This window comes from Eublepharis macularius, chromosome 3, assembly GCF_028583425.1.
Source record: "Eublepharis macularius isolate TG4126 chromosome 3, MPM_Emac_v1.0, whole genome shotgun sequence".
NCBI classification, from domain to species: Eukaryota; Metazoa; Chordata; class Lepidosauria; order Squamata; family Eublepharidae; genus Eublepharis; species Eublepharis macularius.
Genome location: NC_072792.1, coordinates 83,211,874 through 83,232,955, shown reverse-complemented (window position 1 = coordinate 83,232,955; position 21,082 = coordinate 83,211,874). Strand labels below are relative to the sequence as shown.

The following is a 21,082-nucleotide window of genomic DNA, read 5'->3' as shown; positions in this document are numbered from 1 at the left end:
ACCTTACTTACGACTCCCTGTTTTTTCTGACAAAGGGGCCCAGCCAGGAGTTTTGGTGGCGTTATCAGCCCTTCTGGCCAAGGGAGCTATTGAAATTACAGATCAATCTTTGCTCTTGGGTTTCTATTCCAACTTCTTTGTGGTAGAGAAAAAAGATGGGGGTTTTAGACCTATCTTAGACCTCTGTAATTTGAATAAGTTTATTTGAGTTCGTAAGTTCAAGATGGTGACCCTACAGGCAGTGCTGACGTTGTTACCACTACAGTCTTGGTTTGCAGTGATAGACCTGAAAGACATCTATTTTCGTATCTCAATTTTTGAGGAACACAAGAAGTTCCTACGATTTACCTACAGGGAACTAATCTTTCAATACAGGGTTCTCCTCTTTGGATTATCTACAGCTCCACGAGTTTTTACTAAGTGCGTGGCGGTGGTGATAGCCTTCCTGAGGATACAGGGTTGTTGCATTTTTCCATACTTAGATGACTGGTTGCTTGTTGTTCAGTCACCTACTGATATGTCTAGACAGGTTTCCATAATTTTATCCACCTGTTTGAAATTGGGTCTGTTCGTCAATAAAAAAAATTCTAAATTTGACGCCTCTAGGGTTGTACAGTTCATTGGAACTGTGATCGATGGAGTACAGGATGTGGTGTTTTTGCCTTCAGAGAGAGCCCTAAAGATAAAGGCGCTGAAAAGAAGGTTCAAAAGGTACAGATTTCAATCCGCCCGTCTTGTTCAAACCTTATTGGGCTGCATGTCCTCTACCACTGCTGTAGTTCCCCTAGCGAGGCTACATATGCACCTGTTGCAACTTTGGTTTAGCTCTGTGTTCTGCCCTGAGCAGGACTCCCAGCTCAAGAAATTGAATATGCCCCGACAAGTTCTGGGCTCCTTAGACTGGTGGATGGTCGACTCTGACCTTTTTAAAGGGGTTCATTTTGGTTGTAGACATTCAGATGTCTCTGTTACTACAGATGCATCCACCCTTTGTTAGGGGGCTCATTGTAAGGGATATTATGCTTATGGTGTATGGGATGAATCTGAACAACAAGAGCATATTAACCTTGTGGAATTGAGGGCAGTAGTATATGCGTTGATCTCCTTTGCAGATACCATAAGGAACAGGACCGTCCAGATACTTACAGACAATACAACAATGTTTTACATAAACAAGCAGGGTCAGTGACTCTGTGCAAGGAAGCGATGAAATTCTGGCACTGTGCCACGGACAACTCCGTTTGGTTGATAGCAGTCCATATACCAGGTATAGACAACACAGTAGCAGACCATCTAAGCAGGTGATCACGAGTGATTGCTGCAGAACGTTTATTTACACCCAGTGTTTTCAGAGTGGGGTTTTCCAGATGTGGGTCTGTTCACTTCCGAAGACAATCACAAGACTCCCCAGTACTGTTCCAGAGGTGGCATAGGTCGTGGGTCACTTGAGGATGCATTTCAACTGAAGTGGTCCACTCACCTCTTTTACATGTTTCCCCCATTTCCACTTCTGGCCAAGGTGATCAGCAAGATTCAGGCGGACGGAGCGTCGGCCATCCTGATAGCTCCGTACTGGCCATGGCAGCCATGGTTCCACTCTTTCCTGAGGTTGCAGTCTCAACTATACCAGTTCCCGATGGAACCAGATCTGTTATTGTGGAAAGGAGTATTTCACCACAGAGTAGAGAAACTCAAACTGACTGCCTGGCTGATCATTCAGAGCACACCTTCTCAGAAGAAGTAACCCACGTGTTACAAAATGCGAGATGTTTGTCCACTCGTCAGTCCTACACCATTAAATGGAATAAATTTAACGTTTGGTGTCAGGAGAGGAACTTGGATTCCCTTTCGTTCTCTCTATCAGAATTTCTAGATTTCCTTTGGGAACTTAAGCAAGGGGGTTTGTCTAACTCATCTGTAAAAGTTTACATGGCGGCCATCTCTGCCTTCCGTCCCCCAGTAGATCGAATAACAGTTTTATCTCACTATACTTCCAAAATGTTTTTAAAAGGGTTAAATAACTTGTTTCCCCCTGTCAGGGCTATAGTCCCACAGTGGTCCTTACCTATGGTTTTGACTAAACTCACGTCCAAGCCTTTTGAACCATTGGCCATGTGTCCGTTGCGTTTCCTATCTTTCAAGGTAGCATTCTTGGTAGCTGTTACTTTGGCCAGGAGGGTGGGGGAATTAGCTGTGTTATTCTGTGAACCCCCTTATTTGAAAGTCCATGCAGAGAAAGTGGTCCTTAGGACAAAGGTAGACTTTCTACCTAAGGTGATGTCTAGCTTCTACCTTTCCCAGGAAATATCCTTACCAGTGTTTTTCTGTATCCAGAATTCGGAGGCTGAAAAGGCCCTTCATTCTTTAGATGTGCGTAGGGCAATCCTCTGTTACTTAGATTGCTTAAAGTCTATTAGAATAGATTCTCACCTGTTTGTGTGCTTCTCGGGCCCAAAGAAGGGTACGAAGGCTAGTCCCCAATCTTTGCCCCTTGGGTGTTCAAACTATTTTGTTGTGTTATAGAACTGCAAACTTACCTTGTCCGTTGGAAGTTTAAGCTCATTCCACCAGGTCTCAAGCATCATCGGCAGCTCTCCTGAGAGGGGTCCCAATCCAGGACATCTGCACAGCGACGTGGGCGTCAGCTGACACGTTTGTTAAACACTATGCCCTTGACATCCTAGACAGAAAGGAGATGGCAGTGGGTACAGCAGTTCTGCAATCAATTTTCCTGTGACAAACTAGTCCATACCTCCACCTAGGTAATTAAGCTTTGTAATCTCCCACGTGGGACTGCACAGGAAGACTGTAGATGAAAAACAGTGTTTCGCTTACCTGTAACTGTTGTTCATCTAGGTCTTCCGTGCAGGCACACATACTCTCCCTCCTTCCCTGCTAATGTCTTTGGTACTTTCCTTAGGGCTTGGCGGCGAAAGAGGACTTGAGGGTACACCGGAGGTGCCCCGCCTCTTAAGAGCCGTTTTCGGCGGGAAAAGTGCCCACACATGTGCAGTGAGAGACGAGGGCACCCCCTTGTAGTTCTGAGGCATGTAAAATCTCCGAAATCAGCTAGCCTGCGTGTACGCAGTCCCATGTGTGCCTGCACAGAAGACCTAGATGAACAACAGTTACAGGTAAGCGAAACACTGTTATCATCACAGAATTTTTTCTTAAGTCAACATTATGCTCTTTTTAAAAGGTATTTTCCATTTGGTTAATTTACAAAATCTTTTTTTTTTGTATCCCCAAGGAGTCCTGACCATGCAGAGATACATAGCTTGTTTGTGGATTGCCTGGTTTTGCACCTTTTGACATCTACATGGGCCATTTAGAGAGCAATCTTAAGCAATCCTATTCTGGTCTATTCAGTGGGCTTATTCTCAGGAAAGCATTCTAGGATTGCACTGTTAACCGCTGATCTTCAGTATTTGTGTTTGTCTACTACTTATACAGTGAGGTTGATACCAGTATTATTGCATTTATTGGGATTGTCGAAGCAGTCACAAAATCATACAGTTTGCCTTTACAACTCTAGTTTCCTAATAATACCTTATGTACATTAATACTCTTAAGTTATGTTTACCCAGTAACACATTTCAGGATTAATCCTAAAACAGGAAAATAATACTTTTCGGAAAATGGTAACACGAACATTTTAAATATAAGTCTTTCAGGAGTTGGTTGTTAATAATAGATGGAGTTGTTGATCTTGTTCTAGTCATGAAATGATGATGCTCTTGGTTTTCCCCACCTCTTTCTGCAGAAACTGCGCCTGAGAAACATCTCAAAGCAACAGCTTATGTGGAACTTAGATCTGGATGCTGCAGGCAAAGCAGTAGATGATGGTTTCTTCAAGTTTAGTTTACATTTTGGGATTCTCAGTCCAGGCCAGCATACTGTTGTTACTATATCTTTCTGTCCTCCATGTAAGTATTTTTTCACTATATTTATTTGTACATTGAAACTACTGTTGAAGATCCGGAATCCTGAACATGGTGCCTGTAGATGCCATGGTGCCTGCTCACATTTTTTCTGGTGCCTGCCAAGTGTTTTAAGAAAGTGGGCATGGGGCCAGATAGTGCTTTTGCCCAGCAGAGTGTCTGATTGGCCACTGGAGATCTGATTGGCTGTGCAAATTTCTGCAGCAGCTGTCACCACAGTACAAGGACATTCACTGTGAAACTGAAAGTGTATGCAAGAAAATATTTTTAAACAATATATTCATTTTGAAAGGCATTCTGTACGTAGCTTCTGCCTGAAATGCTGAAGATTTATTCTTAGGGTTATGCATAACCTCACTCCATGAAATTTTGTGGTGGACTCAGTCACCTGCAGCAGCCATTTTGTGGTTGCACCCTCCATCCGTGTTCAAATGGCGCCTGGAGGCTGAAAAAGTTTGAGGAACCTTGTAGATTCTTTACTATGAGAAGCAGCAACACACTTTCTTCTTAAACATGTTTGACAAGCTTACCAGTTTTATTTAGAAGAAATACACATAATTTTTCTTCCGATTTTAAAGTAAGTACATCAGTATCAAGAAGACAAAAAATAACAGTTCCTTACGCATGAGCTTGGCATGGTGCTGAACCAAACACAGCTTGCTTGTTTAGAGGAATTATAATTAATGCTTTTCCAATATCTTTTGAAAGATGGACTATTTGCAGTGGATTGTCTTTCTCACATCTATAAGGAATAGCGAGAATCTGTAAGGAATTGTGAGAATTACAATAAGGAATTATTTTGAAGAGCCTGTCCGAGATTATTCAGCTTTGAGTGTCTGTTCTTTGAACTTAAACACTGAGCTTGCCCCAGGAAGTGCCTGGAAACTATTTTGTGTCAAGTATCCTTCCACAGCTATTATTGTTTATATTGTGTTGGCTACAAGGTATTTTTCCTGAGGACAGAGCAAAATAGTCGAGGAAGCTTTTCTGCAGAAACCACTGTAAAACGTGTTTTTCTTATAGAAGACAAGATGTTTTTGAAAATATCAAGTAGTTTTAATTTAAAGATGCTGCAACCTTTAATTTGGAATCAATCATTTAGCCAAGTGAAATTAAATGAATGTTGAGTGAAAAGAATTTTGGCCTATTTCTAATTCTCAGCGAACAGATGTCCCTACCACAGTTATCTCCATTATAGGCAGATATTTCCAACCTTGTTGGCAGGCAAGAGAACCAAATGGCTAAAAGGACAACATTTAATCACTTGCCTCTTGGGGTTGTCCTTCCAGATTTTTATTTGAAGCAAATTGTGTAATTGGGGAAGAAGCTTATACAGCTGTGATTGCTGGTGGTGCAGTAAATATCCTATTTTATCTTCAAGGTATACCTTTTAATTCACCTCAAATTATCTCTGAAAGTTTTCAGTGTGAACAGAAAGAAATGGTTATGGTTGTCCTTCATAAAATTAAATCTAGTTTATTTTTCTTAAAGGCTAGGGTTTGTAATGCCTTGAACTTTTATTGGCTCTTCAGTGGAAGTGGAAAAAGCAACATTACTAGAATTTGATATGCTTTGTTTTGGGTTATCTTGTGACAACACAAAGGCTTGTGATTTGTGTTGCACATTCCTTGCTAGTCTTGCAATTGCCCTTTTAAAAATAATGAGTAATCATACCTGATTTTCCTAAAGAAATTATTTAACATTTTCTGTCTTAAAGTTGCTTTTGAAACTATCAAGTGTTTTCCGCATAGGTTTGTTTTATTCATCCATTCTGGCTTTATACACATCAATTTCTCTACAGAGTTCTGCATGTGCAATCAAAATACCCTGATTCAGCCCCAAAACTCCTTGCCAGGCATCTTTGCGTTCTACATGGAGAAAGGCTGCATCGCACTTTCCCTGGTTTTTCTATGGATTTTCTCCTTGCACACATCCCCCCCTTTTTTTGTGGCTAAGTCAAACCGGGGCTTTTTTGAAGTGAAAAATGCTTTCTTAGGTGTGAGGCCTAGCCCTGGCCCTGCCTTTCACCCTCCCCTTTATTCCTCTGCTTTCTGATCGGTTGAGGTGCAACCAATCCAGTTTTTTCCTAATTTTTAATTTTTTTTTAAATAGCAGAGTTGCAATGTTGGTACCAGTTTGCTGTAGTGGTTAAGAGTGGCAGAACTCTAATCTGGAGAATCGGGTTTGATTCCCACTGCTTTGCTTGAAGCCAGCTGAATGACCTTGGGAAAATTACCCCACTACAAACGGACAAGGTGATCCCAAACTAGGATAAATCACAATCCAGTTTTCTTCCCAATAGTCTTACTTTTCACTTGGTACACTAAAAGAAAAAAGAAACTATTGTATAATGCAGCAACAAAAAACTAACTTCTAACTCAGTGATTAATTTTTAACAACATAGAAATCTGGGGCAGACAAATTGACTCAAAGGGTAAAAAATAACACCTAGGATTGCCTCAGTGGCTTCGAGCCAGTTTGATGTAGTGGTTAAGAGTGCGGGACTCCAATCTGGAGAACCGGATTTGATTCCTCACTCCTCCACTTGAAGCCAGCTGGGTGACCTTGGGTCAGTCACAGCTTCTAGCTCTCTCAGCCCCACCCACCTCACAGGGTGTTCTGTTGTAAGGATAATAATAATATACTTTGTAAACCGCTCTGAGTGGGTATTAAGTCATCTTGAAGGGTGGTATATAAATTGGTTGTTGTTGTTGTTGTTGTTATTGGAGTGGGCTGACCGTGTGACATCACTTCTGGGGAATATCTGGAAGTTATTTCAATCCTATCTGGGAATCTCTGGAGACTCTGGTTTCACCATAGAGTTTGTTGCAATTCTAGAGATGTGTGACATCCCAGTGCTCTAAGAGGTGTGACAGCCCAGTGCACCAAGCCACCCTCCCTCCCACTGTTGTTCTGTCTGTATGTGGTGGCAGATTTCCTTTACATTGTCACTAGTTTTATGGGGTGATTTGTAGGGCATTGCACTGGATCTGTTGTGGGGGAGGGAGACTGTGCCAGTTGGTTGTCTCACCCCATTTTCAGGAGTCCTCTTAAGGGATCTTGGATTCACCCCCATATGGCAGGCAACCACTGGGGCAGATCTGGGGGAGGGTGTTTTCACCTCACCTGCCATCCTGAGGTTGGTGCCCAGCAGGTGAGCTGGAGGGACAGCATCACCTGACAGCTGTTGGATTGTTCAATGCATAGATTTGTGCCTTATGCTGCACCAATGCTCCAATGGCTGTAATCAGTAAAGTTGGCCTTTCTGCCCCAGTTCCTGTGTATGGGTTGTTCTTACCCCAGCACCCTGCGCCTCCCACCATTGCCCCTGTGGCTACAAACTATACTTACGGTTTCAGTGCAAACCAGTTCCCCAGGCAGTGGTTTGTTGCAAAAGCAGAGGCCACACTAACAATCTTCATGTACTTGAGTGGCAGCAGGACTTTCATAAGTAAACCTGAAGCTCTTTCAAAGCATATTTCTGTATCAGAAATACGTGGTTTGCTGTTACATCTGAACCATGCTTATGTGAATCAAATTTTGCTGGCTATCTAGACTATATAGACCCTTAATCTGATTTAGCAAGGCTCTGCTTATGTCAACAGTAAAACTTGTACCTATGAATGTGATATTGGAAGAAAGACAAAGAATAAACAGTATTGTAGCAATTTAATCACTAGTGGTATTTACAAATAAAATATTTCAAATAAAGATTTTACAGATATTACTTGTCCTTTTGGCAGAAATGTAATTATTTTTTCTTGTCTTTTTTAATATTGGTGCTGTGTACTATAGTTATTAAAAATCACATTGTATGTTAAAAATGTTGATTGCTGTAATCACTTTCCTCAAAATATTTGCAAACACTCATTGATATTATTGTGTGTGTGTTGCCTTCTGTGAAGACAAACAATATACACTGTAAATGTCCCACCCACCAAGTTTAATTTAACAACCCGTGTAAGAGTGTATTGTGCCTTTTACCCAGGAAACCTTGTGCTTTGGAAGTGAAATTGTGTGGGTAAACTGATTAGCTAGTCATAAAGCGTACTCAAAGTGTACTTTTATTATTTGCTTACTAATCTGTTTGTGTGGATTATAAATTGTATGGATTACATGCAAGTCTCTAAAAATGGTATATGAAAATGAAGATCTTGGAGTTCCGGCTTGGGGAATATGGAGGGCTGATGCAGCTCGGGGAGCTGACCTGTCCGTGTTGCTGTTTGTGAGGGCTAGTGGGGTGCTGATCGCCCGCAGCCCCCTGTTCTCAGGCGGAGAACAGGCAAGTACGCTTAAGACCCCAAGGGTGAGTTGATCTCGGCTGTGGGGGGGGGGATCTACGCAACGATAATCCACCCAGCCTTGAGGTCCTGCTCATAGACAGGTGGCAAAGATCTCTGCAGCAGCTCTGGAGTCAAGTTTTTGGCTTAAGACCTCCGTACCCAAGCTTCAGCATCAAGTTGGGAAGATTGGATTATTTTAATTACTGAAACAGCGATTACAACCCGTAAAGAAGGACTAATAAGGTAAAGATTGCTATCTCTCTTTCTGAGAAGAAAATTGGTAAAAGAACTGAATTAAAGTAGAAGATAAAAATTGCAAAAGATTTAAAACTTTACTGTGAATGTTCCGGCAAAGTAATTGAGAGAAAAGAACTTTGCAGAGAAGAGCTAACGCGGAAAATAAATTATTGTTTACATACCTGCGGCTTGAAAGAGTTAGCGAAGTGTGAGAAAGCTGAAAAATCGTGAGAAACGCTGAGCCGAGAAGAGGAACTGGAAGTGCGTCAGTGCAAATGAGAGACTGGCTGGAAGCGGCCTTTGAAGAACCGGAAGAGGAAGAACGCCATTTTGGAGAAGGGAAAGGGTTTGACCTCAAATTGGGTGGAAGTAGGACATTTTGAATAAGGGAAAGGGCATAAACTTCAAGTAAAAACCATAGAGAAAAGACACCCGACATTTTGGATACTAAGGTCGCTAATTTTTAAAAGATTTCGTTAAAACTTGACATTTATACTGAGAAAAGTAAATCAGCCACGCCACGGAGCTAAGGAAAAGAGCAGACTCGTGGGAGCGAGGCAAAGCAAGCCCCACGATGTCGAAGAAAGAATGGCAAATGGCGGTGGACAGTCTTGATAAAAAAGTTGCAGAGGGGAATAGGGAGATCAAAAATATGATGCAAGAGATTGTGAGGGACATTAAGGAGCTCAAAGAGACTTTTAAATTAGAGATGGTGGAGCTGGTCAAAAATATTGATGAGGTCAAGAAAGAATTACAATCGACACAGCAGAAAGTTAAAACAGTGGAAGATGAAACTGACAAATTGGCTGTATCACACAAGATAGAAACCAAGGGTTTGAAAGGAAGAATGGCCATGGTGGAATGTAAACATATGGAAAAACAACTTAGATTTCGCGGAGTCCCGGAAGTGGAAAGGAAATCAACCCAAGAGCAGATTTCAGAAATACTAGGAGAACTTTTGAACAAAGAAGTGGACGAGGTGGCAGCCTTTCTAGATGTGACATACAGAATCAACTCAAAATATGCAGCACAAAAAAATTTACCAAGAGATATAATAGTCCAATTTACAACAAAGAGAATAAGAGAAGAGATTGTGAGTAAGCAATTTCAAAACCCTTTGGAAATTGATGGAAAAAGAGTGAGAATAATGAAGGAACTGCCTAGGGGGTTTTTATTGGAGAGGAAGAAATACAGAGAACTAGTACAAATGTTGAAAGAATTGAACATTAGATATAGATGGGAAATACCAGAAGGATTGAGCTTTGAATTTCGTGAGATTAAAAGAACACTCAGATCTGGACATGAGATGGAAATGTTCATAAAGGATTATGAAAAAGACTTACCCAAAAGATCTAAAATTTGACTATGGAGTGTAAAATCATATCTTGGAATGTAAATGGACTAAACTCACCTTCTAAACGTAAAACCACTTTCCACTGGCTATCTAAACAACATTGTAATATAATTTGTCTGCAGGAGACACATATTAGGAAACAAGATGTGAAATACTTAAATTTGCTAAACTGGGGAAAGAATTTGCAGCTGCATCAAATCAGAAAAAAAGAGGAGTTGTTTTATATATTAAAGATGAGCGGCAACCGAAAATGATTTTAAATGATGCGGAAGCTAGATATGTAGCAGTGGAAATAATTTGGAATACAAAGAAAATACTTTTGATTGGGATTTATGCACCTAATGGTGCTAAAGAGAATTTTTTAAAAGATTTACAAAACCAACTGGATGGACTAACATATGCTCAAATAATTCTGGCAGGTGACTTTAATGGAGTAACAAATTTGGATGATGATAAAAAAAGGAAGGGTGCTCACAAAAAAAGAGGACTTTTGCCAAAATCCTTTTTTGAAATTAAAGATCAGGAAAATTTGGAAGATGTATGGAGAAGAAGTAATTCTAAAACAAAACAATACACGTTCTATTCTGCGAGACACTCGACATTATCAAGAATTGATATGGGCCTCCAAAGATTTGGCAGTATGGACTAAAGATGTGGAAATAATGCCTAAAGTAGGCTCAGATCATAATCCAGTAATGTGGAAATTTGGGAAAGGCACCAAAAGACGAGGATGGAGGATAAATGAAGATTTTCTGCAATTAGAAGATAATATAGTGCTACTACAAAGAGAGACCAAATTCTTTATACAATATAATCTAAATAAAGATGTTTCAATTGACAAAGTTTGGGACACCTACAAAGCAGTGATTAGAGGAACTTTAATGGATTTAAATGCAAGAGACAAGAGGAGAAAAGAAGAAAAAAGGCAAGAAATTATGGAAAAGATAAAGGCCAAGGAGTTACAATTAAAGAAAAGACTAGGGAAGAAGAAGCTGTATCAAGAAATAAAAATTTTGCAAGAACAGTTGAGAGTAATGAATAATAAAGAATTAGAGTGGGAACTGAAAAAACTGAATCAAAAGTCATTTGAAGGTGTGAATAAACCTGGGAAATATTTAGCGTGGCAGCTGAAAAAGAAAAGGGAGAAAAAAGTAATAACTAAGATTCAAGAAGATGGTAAGACATTAACCGATCAATTGGCTATTAGTAGAGCTTTTTTAAGTATTATGCAAAACTGTATCAAAGAAAAGAAGTGAATCTGGACACTATTGATCAATATTTGAACAAGATCAATTTACCAATATTATCAGGAAAATGGAAGGAAAGCTGAATGCAGAAATAACAGAGATGGAAATAAAAGAGGCTTTTCGGACAACTAAGTTAGGGAAGGCACCTGGCCCAGATGGAATTACGGCTAGGTTCTACAAATTATTGGAAAATGAACTGGCACCTTTTTTGAAAGTGGCAATGAATGAAATTTTAAAAGGACAGAAGATACCAGAGTCTTGGAATGAGGCCAACATATCATTGAAATCCAAAAGAAAATCAAGATTTAAGCAATGTCAAGAACTATCGTCCTATTTCATTGTTAAATAATGATTACAAAATTTTTGCAAAAATTTTGGCGGGGAGATTAAGGGACTGGTTAGTCGAGTTTATTGCAGAAGAGCAGGCAGGGTTCCTTCCAAACAGGCAAATTAGAGACAATTTGAGAACTGTAGTAAATGCTATAGAATACTACGATAAACATTGTGAAAAGGAAGTTGGTTTCTTCTTTGTGGATACAGAAAAAGCTTTTGACAATTTGAACTGGAATTTTATGTTTGCCACAATGGAGAGGCTGCAAATGGGAAAAGATTTTATTCAAGCAGTAAAAGCAATATACAGAGACCAATGTGCGGCAATTGTAGTAAATGACGATTTAACAAAAAAATTGGAAATAAGAAAGGGTACAAGACAGGGGTGCCCATTATCTCCATTGTTGTTCATTTTGATTTTGGAACTGCTATTGATTCAAATACGAGAAGATGATACTATAAGAGGCATAAAGATTAAAGAATTTACCTACAAGGTTAGAGCTTTTGCGGATGATGTGATGCTCATAGTGGAAGATCCAATACAAAACATGCCAAAGTTGCTTGATAAGATAAAAGGGTTCGGAGATCTGGCTGGATTTTATGTTAATAAGAAGAAATCAAAGATACTATGCAAGAATATGACTAGGCAAAAGCAACAAGAGTTAATTGAACTTATTGATTGTGAAGTAACACACAAAGTTAAATATCTTGGAATTGAGATAACTGCGAAAAATATTGATTTATTTAAGAACAACTATGAAAAGCTATGGCAACAGATTGATAGAGACTTGATTAAATGGAGTAAATTAAATCTGTCATGGCTGGGAAGAATAGCGGCAGTTAAGATGAATGTGTTACCACGGATTATGTTCCTATTACAAACAATTCCAATTATTAGAGATACCAAACAATTTGAAAAATGGCAGAGGAAGATCTCTGACTTTGTGTGGGCAGGCAAGAAACCTCGAGTAAAAATGAAAGTTCTGTGTGACGCTAAAGAAAGAGGTGGACTGCAGTTGCCGAATATTAGATTATATCATGAAGCAATATGTTTGGTTTGGCTAAAAGAGTGGATGTCACTGAAAGACTGCAAACTCTTAACATTGGAAGGTTATAAGAAGTTGTTTGGATGGCATGCCTATTTGTGGCAGGATAACATAAAAGCTGACTCTATGTTTTTGCACCATTAAATTAGAAGGAGCCTCTTCACGGTCTGGAAAAAATATAAAAAATATCTGGGTGAAGGTATCCCCTCTTGGGTGGTACCGTTTGAAGTGATCGATCCGAGAGCTATCTATAATGGAGAACAATGTTTACCATATAAAGAGATATTGATTATGGAACAAAAAACGATAAGAATCAAAACGGAGGAAGAGTTATCCTCCTGTTATGGATGGTTCCAATATAGACAGATTAGAGACCTTTACAACTCGGATTGTTCAAAAGGAGGAATCAAATGGAAAAACTCAGAGTTGGAAGAGACTATACTACAAGAAAGTAAAAAAGATATCTAAAATTTATAAAATACTTTTGAAGTGGTATACAGAGGATGAGACAGTCAAAGTACAGATGGTGAAGTGGGCAATTAACTGTCACAAAGAAATAACAATGGAGTCATGGGAATATTTATGGAAAACTACATTGAAGATTTCAATTTGTACCAGTATTAAAGAGAATGTCTATAAGATGATTTATAGATGGTATTTAACGCCTAAGAAAATTGCGCTTGGAAATGCAAATATGTCAGATAAATGTTGGAAATGTAAAAAGCATGAAGGATCATTGTATCATATGTGGTAGACATGTGATGTAGCTAGACAGTACTGGGGAGATATTTTAGAAGTAATAAATGAGATTTTGCAGACCCAAATAAAGAAGAACCCAGAGCTATTGCTACTGAATTTAAGTATGGAAGATGTTCCTATGCAATACAGAACATTACTATTCTACATGACGACGGCAGCAAGACTTTTATATGCGCAGAAATGGAAGGTGCAAGAAATACCAACTATTGAAGACTGGATATATAAATTGCTGTACATGGCAGAAATGGATAAAATGACAAGAAAGCTAAGAGATCAGAATCTGGTAGAATTCTTTACTGATTGGGGAAGACTGAAAACATATTTAGAAAAGAAGTGGGACGTGAAAGGGGAACTATGGCAGTCCGAAAATTATTAGAATGGGTTTCTTTTTATTGGAAGAGATGGAATCTTTACCGTATGGAGTGAAGTATTAGCTAATTGTTAGTTTAAATTTAAGTGGATTTGGAGTTAATAGATATTGGTAAAATTAATAAAGTAGATATTTTATTTAATTGTTAGCTTAAATTTAAATATATCTGAAGTTAACAGATAGTAATAGATAACATATTTTAAGTTAATAATAATAATCTGAAGCTAACAGATAGAGTTTAGCTTAACAAAGCAGAATGTAAACACGATATAATGAATTATAGAAAAAGGGGATAGATTAGGAATAGATTAAGATATAGGGTTGGAAAGCTGTTGGAAGTCCTGAAAAAGGGGGGAGGGAAAGGGTGGGGGAAAATGATACTGAGATGTTATTTGAAAGTTGTAAGTATTAATATTCTCACCTAATAAATTTTTTTTAAAAAAAAATGAAAATGAAGATCTTTTAGTAGACTGTGTTGTGGTAATTGAAAAAAAGTGTTCTATGAAGATTAGTAGTATAATAGAATGAGTAGAATTAGTAGAATGAGTAGATTAGTAGAATAATAGTATGAAAATGAAATATTAAATTCACATGCTCTGGTCTGAGCAATGAAAAAAAAACTGCTTTTGCTGTTGAGAAATTACCTGTGCCTTGCTTGCCTTCCTCCCTTTGCCTTTCCTGGACCTGAACAGCCAGGTCAAGGCTTCTTTTTTGCAGTTTGTTGAATTAAAATCAGACAGTGCAGCTTAACTTCATTTAATACAACATATTGCATTGAAAGACTCATGAGTCTACTAGGATTAGGCGTTTGTCACAGGCAAAGTTAAATCCAATGTCTTCAAGTTCAGCTGTGGAATTCACCTATCTTTTCAAACTTCATCAAAGCCAGTCTCTAAAACCTTGTTTGCTATATAGCTATAGAATATTTGATATAGATTCTGCAAAGTGAAATAGGAATCTTTTCCATGTTTACTTTTAGAATTTTCTGTTTCTTCATGCTGGAAAGGTCAGTAATGAAAGGGTTTCAGGTAGAAAGGAAAGTTCTAGTGCATGATAACATATTGGCAAGTATTTTTGGAGCTGTTGGAACTGGGAGCAGAAGTTATTCTTTCAGTATAAAGACAGTTTACATAATCACTATTTTAAAATGTGTTTATTATTTACAACCTGTAAATAAATATATAAACACTACAAGGTCTTTCACAGCTATGCTCATATGATCATATTTTTCTGGTTTTTCTGAACCCTATCTCCCTTCTCATATTTTCCCTTTTCTCTTTCCTCTCTTCCTTCCTTTCTTTTTGGTTTTGTTACCTATACATCCAGTGAGCTGTGGCTCACGAAAGCTCATACTCTACCACAAATTTTGTTAGTCTTATAGGTGCTACTAGACTCTTGCTCTTTTCTAATCCTTCCTCCTGTGTACCCTTTATTTAAGAGTTCTGCCCTCCCCCCATTTTAGTGTTGGGGTTGTTTTGTTCCTTGCATTAATGCAAATGATATAAAATATGATGGTTCTTAAAAAGCTTTAAACAAGTTATCAGTCAAGTATTGACTATCATGAAATAAGTCTACAAAATAACTAACCCACAACTTTTGCTTATTCAGTTATCTGCAGAAAGCCATGTTAGTAATTCATGACCTTACAGGGAAAATGGAAAAATCTTCTGTAAAAGTTTCATGATTGGTTATCTAGAGACAGTATTCACTCTCCACAGGTGACTGGGTGAATGGTTGTTTACAAGCCTGTGTGAAAAGGTAATATTTGCCATTACGTATTGCATTTCAACATTTAATGAGTTAAAATGCAACACCTAATAGCAAATATGAGAAGCCTAGGAAACCATTTTCTATGAACCTTTTAATTTAGTAATATGTCTAAAGCATGGTGTTTTAGATGTTGGCATAGTTCAGATGCCATGGTAGAACATGATTTACAGTTAGCATAATATTGATTCCAAACCATGGTTTGTGTACCTAAATTACATACACTAAACCATGGCTTTGGTGATTCAAAAGCTCTTTGTGGAGAAATGCTTTTTGTTTTGGAGGATTAGACTGTATCAAAATCTTCACCTCTAGTTTCAAAAGTTTCTCATAGCTGAGAACAGGCAGGAGGAGGGAGGGTAAGTCTATTGCTGTCCGGCCACACCTTGCCAGACCATATTGAGATGCTGATATTCTCGAAGGCTTTCACGGCCGGAGAACGATGGTTGTTGTGGGTTTTCCGGGCTGTATTGCCGTGGTCTTGGCATTGTAGTTCCTGACGTTTCGCCAGCAGCTGTGGCTGGCATCTTCAGAGGTGTAGCACCAAAAGACAGAGATCTCTCAGTGTCACAGTGTGGAAAGATGTAGGCCATTTGTATCTACTCAGGAGGGGTGGGGTTGAGCTGAGTCATCCTGTAAGAGTTTCCCAGGGTGTGTGGAATGCTAATGGCGGGAGGCTTCACTGTATCCTGAGGAGGTTCTTTTGCATATGGATTGGTACTTGATGTGCTAATCTTCTCTGCAGGGCTATTGTCGGGGATAGAATGTTTTGTTAGCCTGGTGTGTTTCAGAACTGGAAACTATGCTCTGTTCATTCTTAAGGTTTCTTCTTTCCTGTTGAAGTTTTGCTTATGCTTGTGAATTTCAATGGCTTCCCTGTGCAGTCTGACAAAGTAGTTGGAAGTGTTGTCCAGTATTTTGGTGTCCTGGAATAAGATACTGTGCCCTGTTTGCGTTAGGCTATGTTCAGCCACTGCTGATTTTTCAGGTTGTCCAAGTCTGCAGAGTCTTTCATGTTCTTTTATTCTTGTCTGGATGCTACGCTTTGTGGTCCCGATGTAAACTTGTCCTCAGCTGCAGGGTATACGGTATACTCCTGCAGAGGTGAGGGGGTCTCTACTGTCTTTTGCTGATCGTAGCATCTGTTGTATTTTTCGGGTGGGTCTGAATACTGCTTGAAGGTTGTGCTTTTTTATAAGCTTTCCCATCTGATCAGTAATTCCTTTGATATATGGCAAAAACACTTTTCCTGTAGGAGACTGTTTTTCCTTGGTTGTTTGATTCATCCTGGGTTTGATTGCTCTTCGGATTTCATTTCTGGAGAAATTTCTCCAGAAATGAAATCCGAAGAGCAATCTCCAGAAATGATATCCGAAGAGCAATCAAATCAGCAGTGGCTGAACATAGCCTAACGCAAACAGGGCACAGTATCTTATTCCAGGACACCAAAATACTGGACAACACTTCCAACTACTTTGTCAGACTGCACAGGGAAGCCATTGAAATTCACAAGCATAAGCAAAACTTCAACAGGAAAGAAGAAACCTTAAGAATGAACAGAGCATGGTTTCCAGTTCTGAAACACACCAGGCTAACAAAACATTCTATCCCCGACAATAGCCCTGCAGAGAAGATTAGCACATCAAGTACCAATCCATATGCAAAAGAACCTCCTCAGGATACAGTGAAGCCTCCCGCCATTAGCATTCCACACACCCTGGGAAACTCTTACAGGATGACTCAGCTCAACCCCACCCCTCCTGAGTAGATACAAATGACCTACATCTTTCCACACTGTGACACTGAGAGATCTCTGTCTTTTGGTGCTACACCTCTGAAGATGCCAGCCACAGCTGCTGGCGAAACGTCAGGAACTACAATGCCAAGACCATGGCAATACAGCCCGGAAAACCCACAACAACCAACAACCAATGCTGATATTCTGTTTGGCTGCAGACAAAGGAGTAGCCAGTTAAGACTTTCTGCTAAAAGCCAATCCTTACAGGTGGGAAAGAACATGGAGATTTGGAGGTCTCCTGTAGGCTTCAGGAAAAGCCTCTCAGACTTGCTCCTTTGACTTGCCCAGTGGATGGGCAAAGGGAGAAGAAAAAAACTCCTGGCACAGAATTTTGTTGATTTTCCTGGAAGTTGAAGGACCACACCTGATTGTGGTACAGGCAGTGGCCATTAGCCATGTGGGGGCTGGAGACCTGAACCAGGACTGCAAGGTATGGGAAGTTATCAGTGAACTGTAACCTTCTCAGTTAAAGAGCCTGCCTTAGGATAAGATCTGGAATAAGGGATAAAGGAATTGAGTTTTTACAGGGTTTTTTAAGACCCTTTGCTCAATCTATTGCTGTCCTTGAAAGTATGAGTATAAGCATTTTTTTCTTTTTTAATAAATGCTGGTAGCTGTTCTCAGTACTACATAGGCTTGCACTGCTCAAAAATGCAGGCATTGGGTAGCAGGAGACTTACACACAAGGTGGGACCTTAGAATGGTAAGCCTACAGAGCGGAACAGGGAGCCTTGGCTCTTCCCAAAGACAATTCCCACAAAGGCCAAGTGGTGGTGGTGGGGACAAGAGAGAAGGAGAGAAAAAGCCCCTTCTGAGGGTTGGGAAAGCTGAGTGGGTGGCAAGAGCCAGGCAGAGATTTGGACTTCCAGAGACTTGGACTTAGAGGGCAAGATGGGACAATGTTCACAGGTCAGTGGGGCTATTCTGCCACACTCTTTGTTTTGTTTCCCTACAACTGTCAAGAAAAAAGGTATAAGAGTTCCCTTGGACCTGGCATGTTGAATTAGTTTCTTCTCCCAGACCTTCTTCCACCATCTTCATGAGAATATGTTCCCTGTTCAAGACAGGCAGAGTATGGCTTAATTCTCCTGTTTTTCTTTGCTTCCCAAACCTCCCATCTAGGGGTGCAGAACAAAACAAATATGCTAGAAATATACATGGAAATCTCTGGTTCGTTTTGTTAAAGTGGCTTCTAGAATGTGAACCAAATCTGGGAAACCAACCAACCAAACAAACACCCTCCCACTGAAAAGTTTCTCTGTGTTTTTTTATTTCAGTTCTTACTGTGCAGTGGCAGCAGTAGGCAGGCACAGGCAGGCACTGAGCCAGTAGCATCTTGTTTTCCTTAACGTCGTTGTCTCCTACCAATCAGTTCCCAATTGGAGAGAGCCTTTATGTTATACCACCTGACAAACTCTATAGGAGGGATGGGGGGAATGTGCACATGAGTGCATTTTTTCCCCTGGTGCTACCTGGTCAATGACATTATCTCCCTGCCAATCAGATCCTTGCAAGGGGAGGAGCACTGACCCTTCTCCACCTATTAACTTCAGAATGGAGGTAGGGAACTCTAAAAAGACAGTTGATTTAGCATGTTCCCTCTCTCTTCCTGTGTCTGCCTTAGTGATTGCTGGTTTGGAGGCTGCAGACTGGAGCCTGTTTACTTTCATGTATGCTTGGGGTCCACCCCCTCCCCCCAAATTTCTTTTTATCCTGAAAACAGCAGAAGGGTAGAGGGAAGCTTGAGAAGAGGAAAAGGAATTCCACTCCAACCCCCTGGTAGTTCAAATCAACAGCCCTCCCCCTGATGATCCTCATGGGGTTGAGAGGAGGCTGGAGGACTGGCTGCTGCTGTCCACTGCATTGGCTGCTGGATCCCCCAGGGAACCGGAGATTGACTCCCTCTTGTCTCCCTCAACAGGTTGAGTGGATGGGACCATAGTGCTCCAATGTTGGGGAGGGGAAGGTCTGTGCTATATCGAATCCTCACATGTTTTGTGGGTTTTAAAATACCTTTCCATTGATGGCACCAACATGTGCTCCAAAAGTTCAGATAGGGCTGCAGTGTATTTTGTTGCCACAAGAAAAGGGAACCTGGAACTCAATGCTGAACTAAAATTTGGTCTTAAAATCCTTCATCTTGTTATTGAATTTTTCCTGTTGTTTAATTTCATGATTTAGACAGCAATCTTATGCACACGCAACTGGGTAAAAGCTCCACTGAACATAGTGGGTCTTACTTCTGAATAGTCATTCATAGAATTATGTTGTTAGTAAATTCATTGCACATGCAAGATGTTACCGTCTCTGTTGTTGCTAATAAGTCTATAGTTTTGTAGAACGATTTATTAAAGGTAGTCAGAAATGTTATCTAGTTCTCTAGGTTCTCCTTATGTTTTAGTTTCATTTTAAAAAAGCAGTACGTTTTGTTTTTGCATCCTGTCACCTAATCCTCATTTGACTGACTACTACATTTTTCTGCAGCTTGTCTTGGAACATACACAGCTGAAGTACCATTGCTTTTGAATAATGACTCATCTATATACAGAGTGATCTCTTTATCCGGGTGTGTGAAGTCACCCAGGATCAACTTTGACCCTCAGTTTTTGATCCTGACTCCTGTTCCTCTCAATATAAAAACAGGAGCTGATGTCCACATAATTCCTCAGGGCTACTTTAGGTAAATCTTCACTCTCAATTACTGTTTGTTTCAGTAAAGTGTTAAATATTTCATTTTTCTACTGATCAGTAAGTTAATGTACAAGGAAAGAAACAGAATTCTTCACAGAGAAGAACATTATTTTGTACTTTCCCCAAAATGTTTTGTGACACAACCACAACAAACAACACTGTTATAGAATAGTACCACAAGCTGAAACTAGTTTAGTTTTGGTTGGTGAAATAGTTTACTGAAATTAGGTAGACTTTCTTCCTTTTTCTTAAAATCTATATTTGGCATAAGACAGTTTATTCTTTAATATCATTGGTCAATCCTGTTAAGCCTTTGGGTGTTTTTGGAATTTTAAATGACTCTGAGCCAGTGTAGTGCTAGGTACTAGGGTGATGGCAGACTAAGACCATTAACTGTGCTTGGAGAAGCATCGGGCTGTGGTTATTCTGCTCTGTAATAATTTTTTACAGGCTTTGGTGTGGGTGTGTGCCTACAAGTAGGAGAGAAAAGTTGGTCTGCTGAAGCCTCTTTATGTAGAATCCAAATGGCCATCAGAACAGCTCTGGATCCTCTATTAGGCTACAACAGCTGTTTCTGTAGAAAGGAGCATTTTGGAGGAATTCAGTATTAAGTAGTGCCAAACTATGGTAATGCTGCCTTTGCCGAATATAGGCTATTGCTTTAGCTGCAGCAGCACAAAGATTTTTTTTTTAATGCTACAACAGTTCAGATATCCTCATGAAGCTGGACTTATCCATATCCTTATAAGACTGGCTTATCCATATCTACCAACTTATGATTCCATAAGCTTTTGTCAATCATTTATAATTATTAGTTATGATGACATGGCACTTCTTTTCTTGAATTCCCACTATTATGCCACATAACGAACCTTCTTTGAAACTAATGAGAGATTTAAAAGTAGTTTGTGATTAGGGAGGTGTCTGCTGTTCAAAGAGATGTAAATTAAAAAGTCCAGTGAGCTTGGGCATTCCTAAAATTGTTATTTGGATCCTGTAATCTAGATCTGCAATATTTGTCGTCAGACTACTGAATGGAAGCCTGCTGATTTTAAACACCCCTTTCTTTTGTCTTTTTTCCAAGCAACTGAAATTAGCAAAATTACCATTTTAGTGTAGATCTTAGGCAAGTTTTTCTTTAGAAATATGAATGTAAAGACTCTCTTGAATGGAATACAATTTGAAATATTGTGAATATAACATGATCAATTAGGTTGTTAATAAGCTACCATTAACTCTGGTAGTTTCTTGCCAGGAAA

At 39.5% G+C, this 21,082-nt stretch overlaps 1 protein-coding gene across 1 annotated transcript in view; it reads left to right on the top strand.

The window, feature by feature from the left end:
- Window positions 1–223: 223 nt before the first annotated feature.
- The window catches only part of LOC129326232 (cilia- and flagella-associated protein 47-like), an 84,846-nt gene continuing 63,987 nt past the window's right edge, over window positions 224–21,082 (top strand). The window contains exon 1 of the mRNA XM_054974394.1: window positions 224–711. Coding sequence (XP_054830369.1) covers window positions 224–711 — 488 coding nt within the window. The remainder of the gene's footprint in view (window positions 712–21,082) is intronic.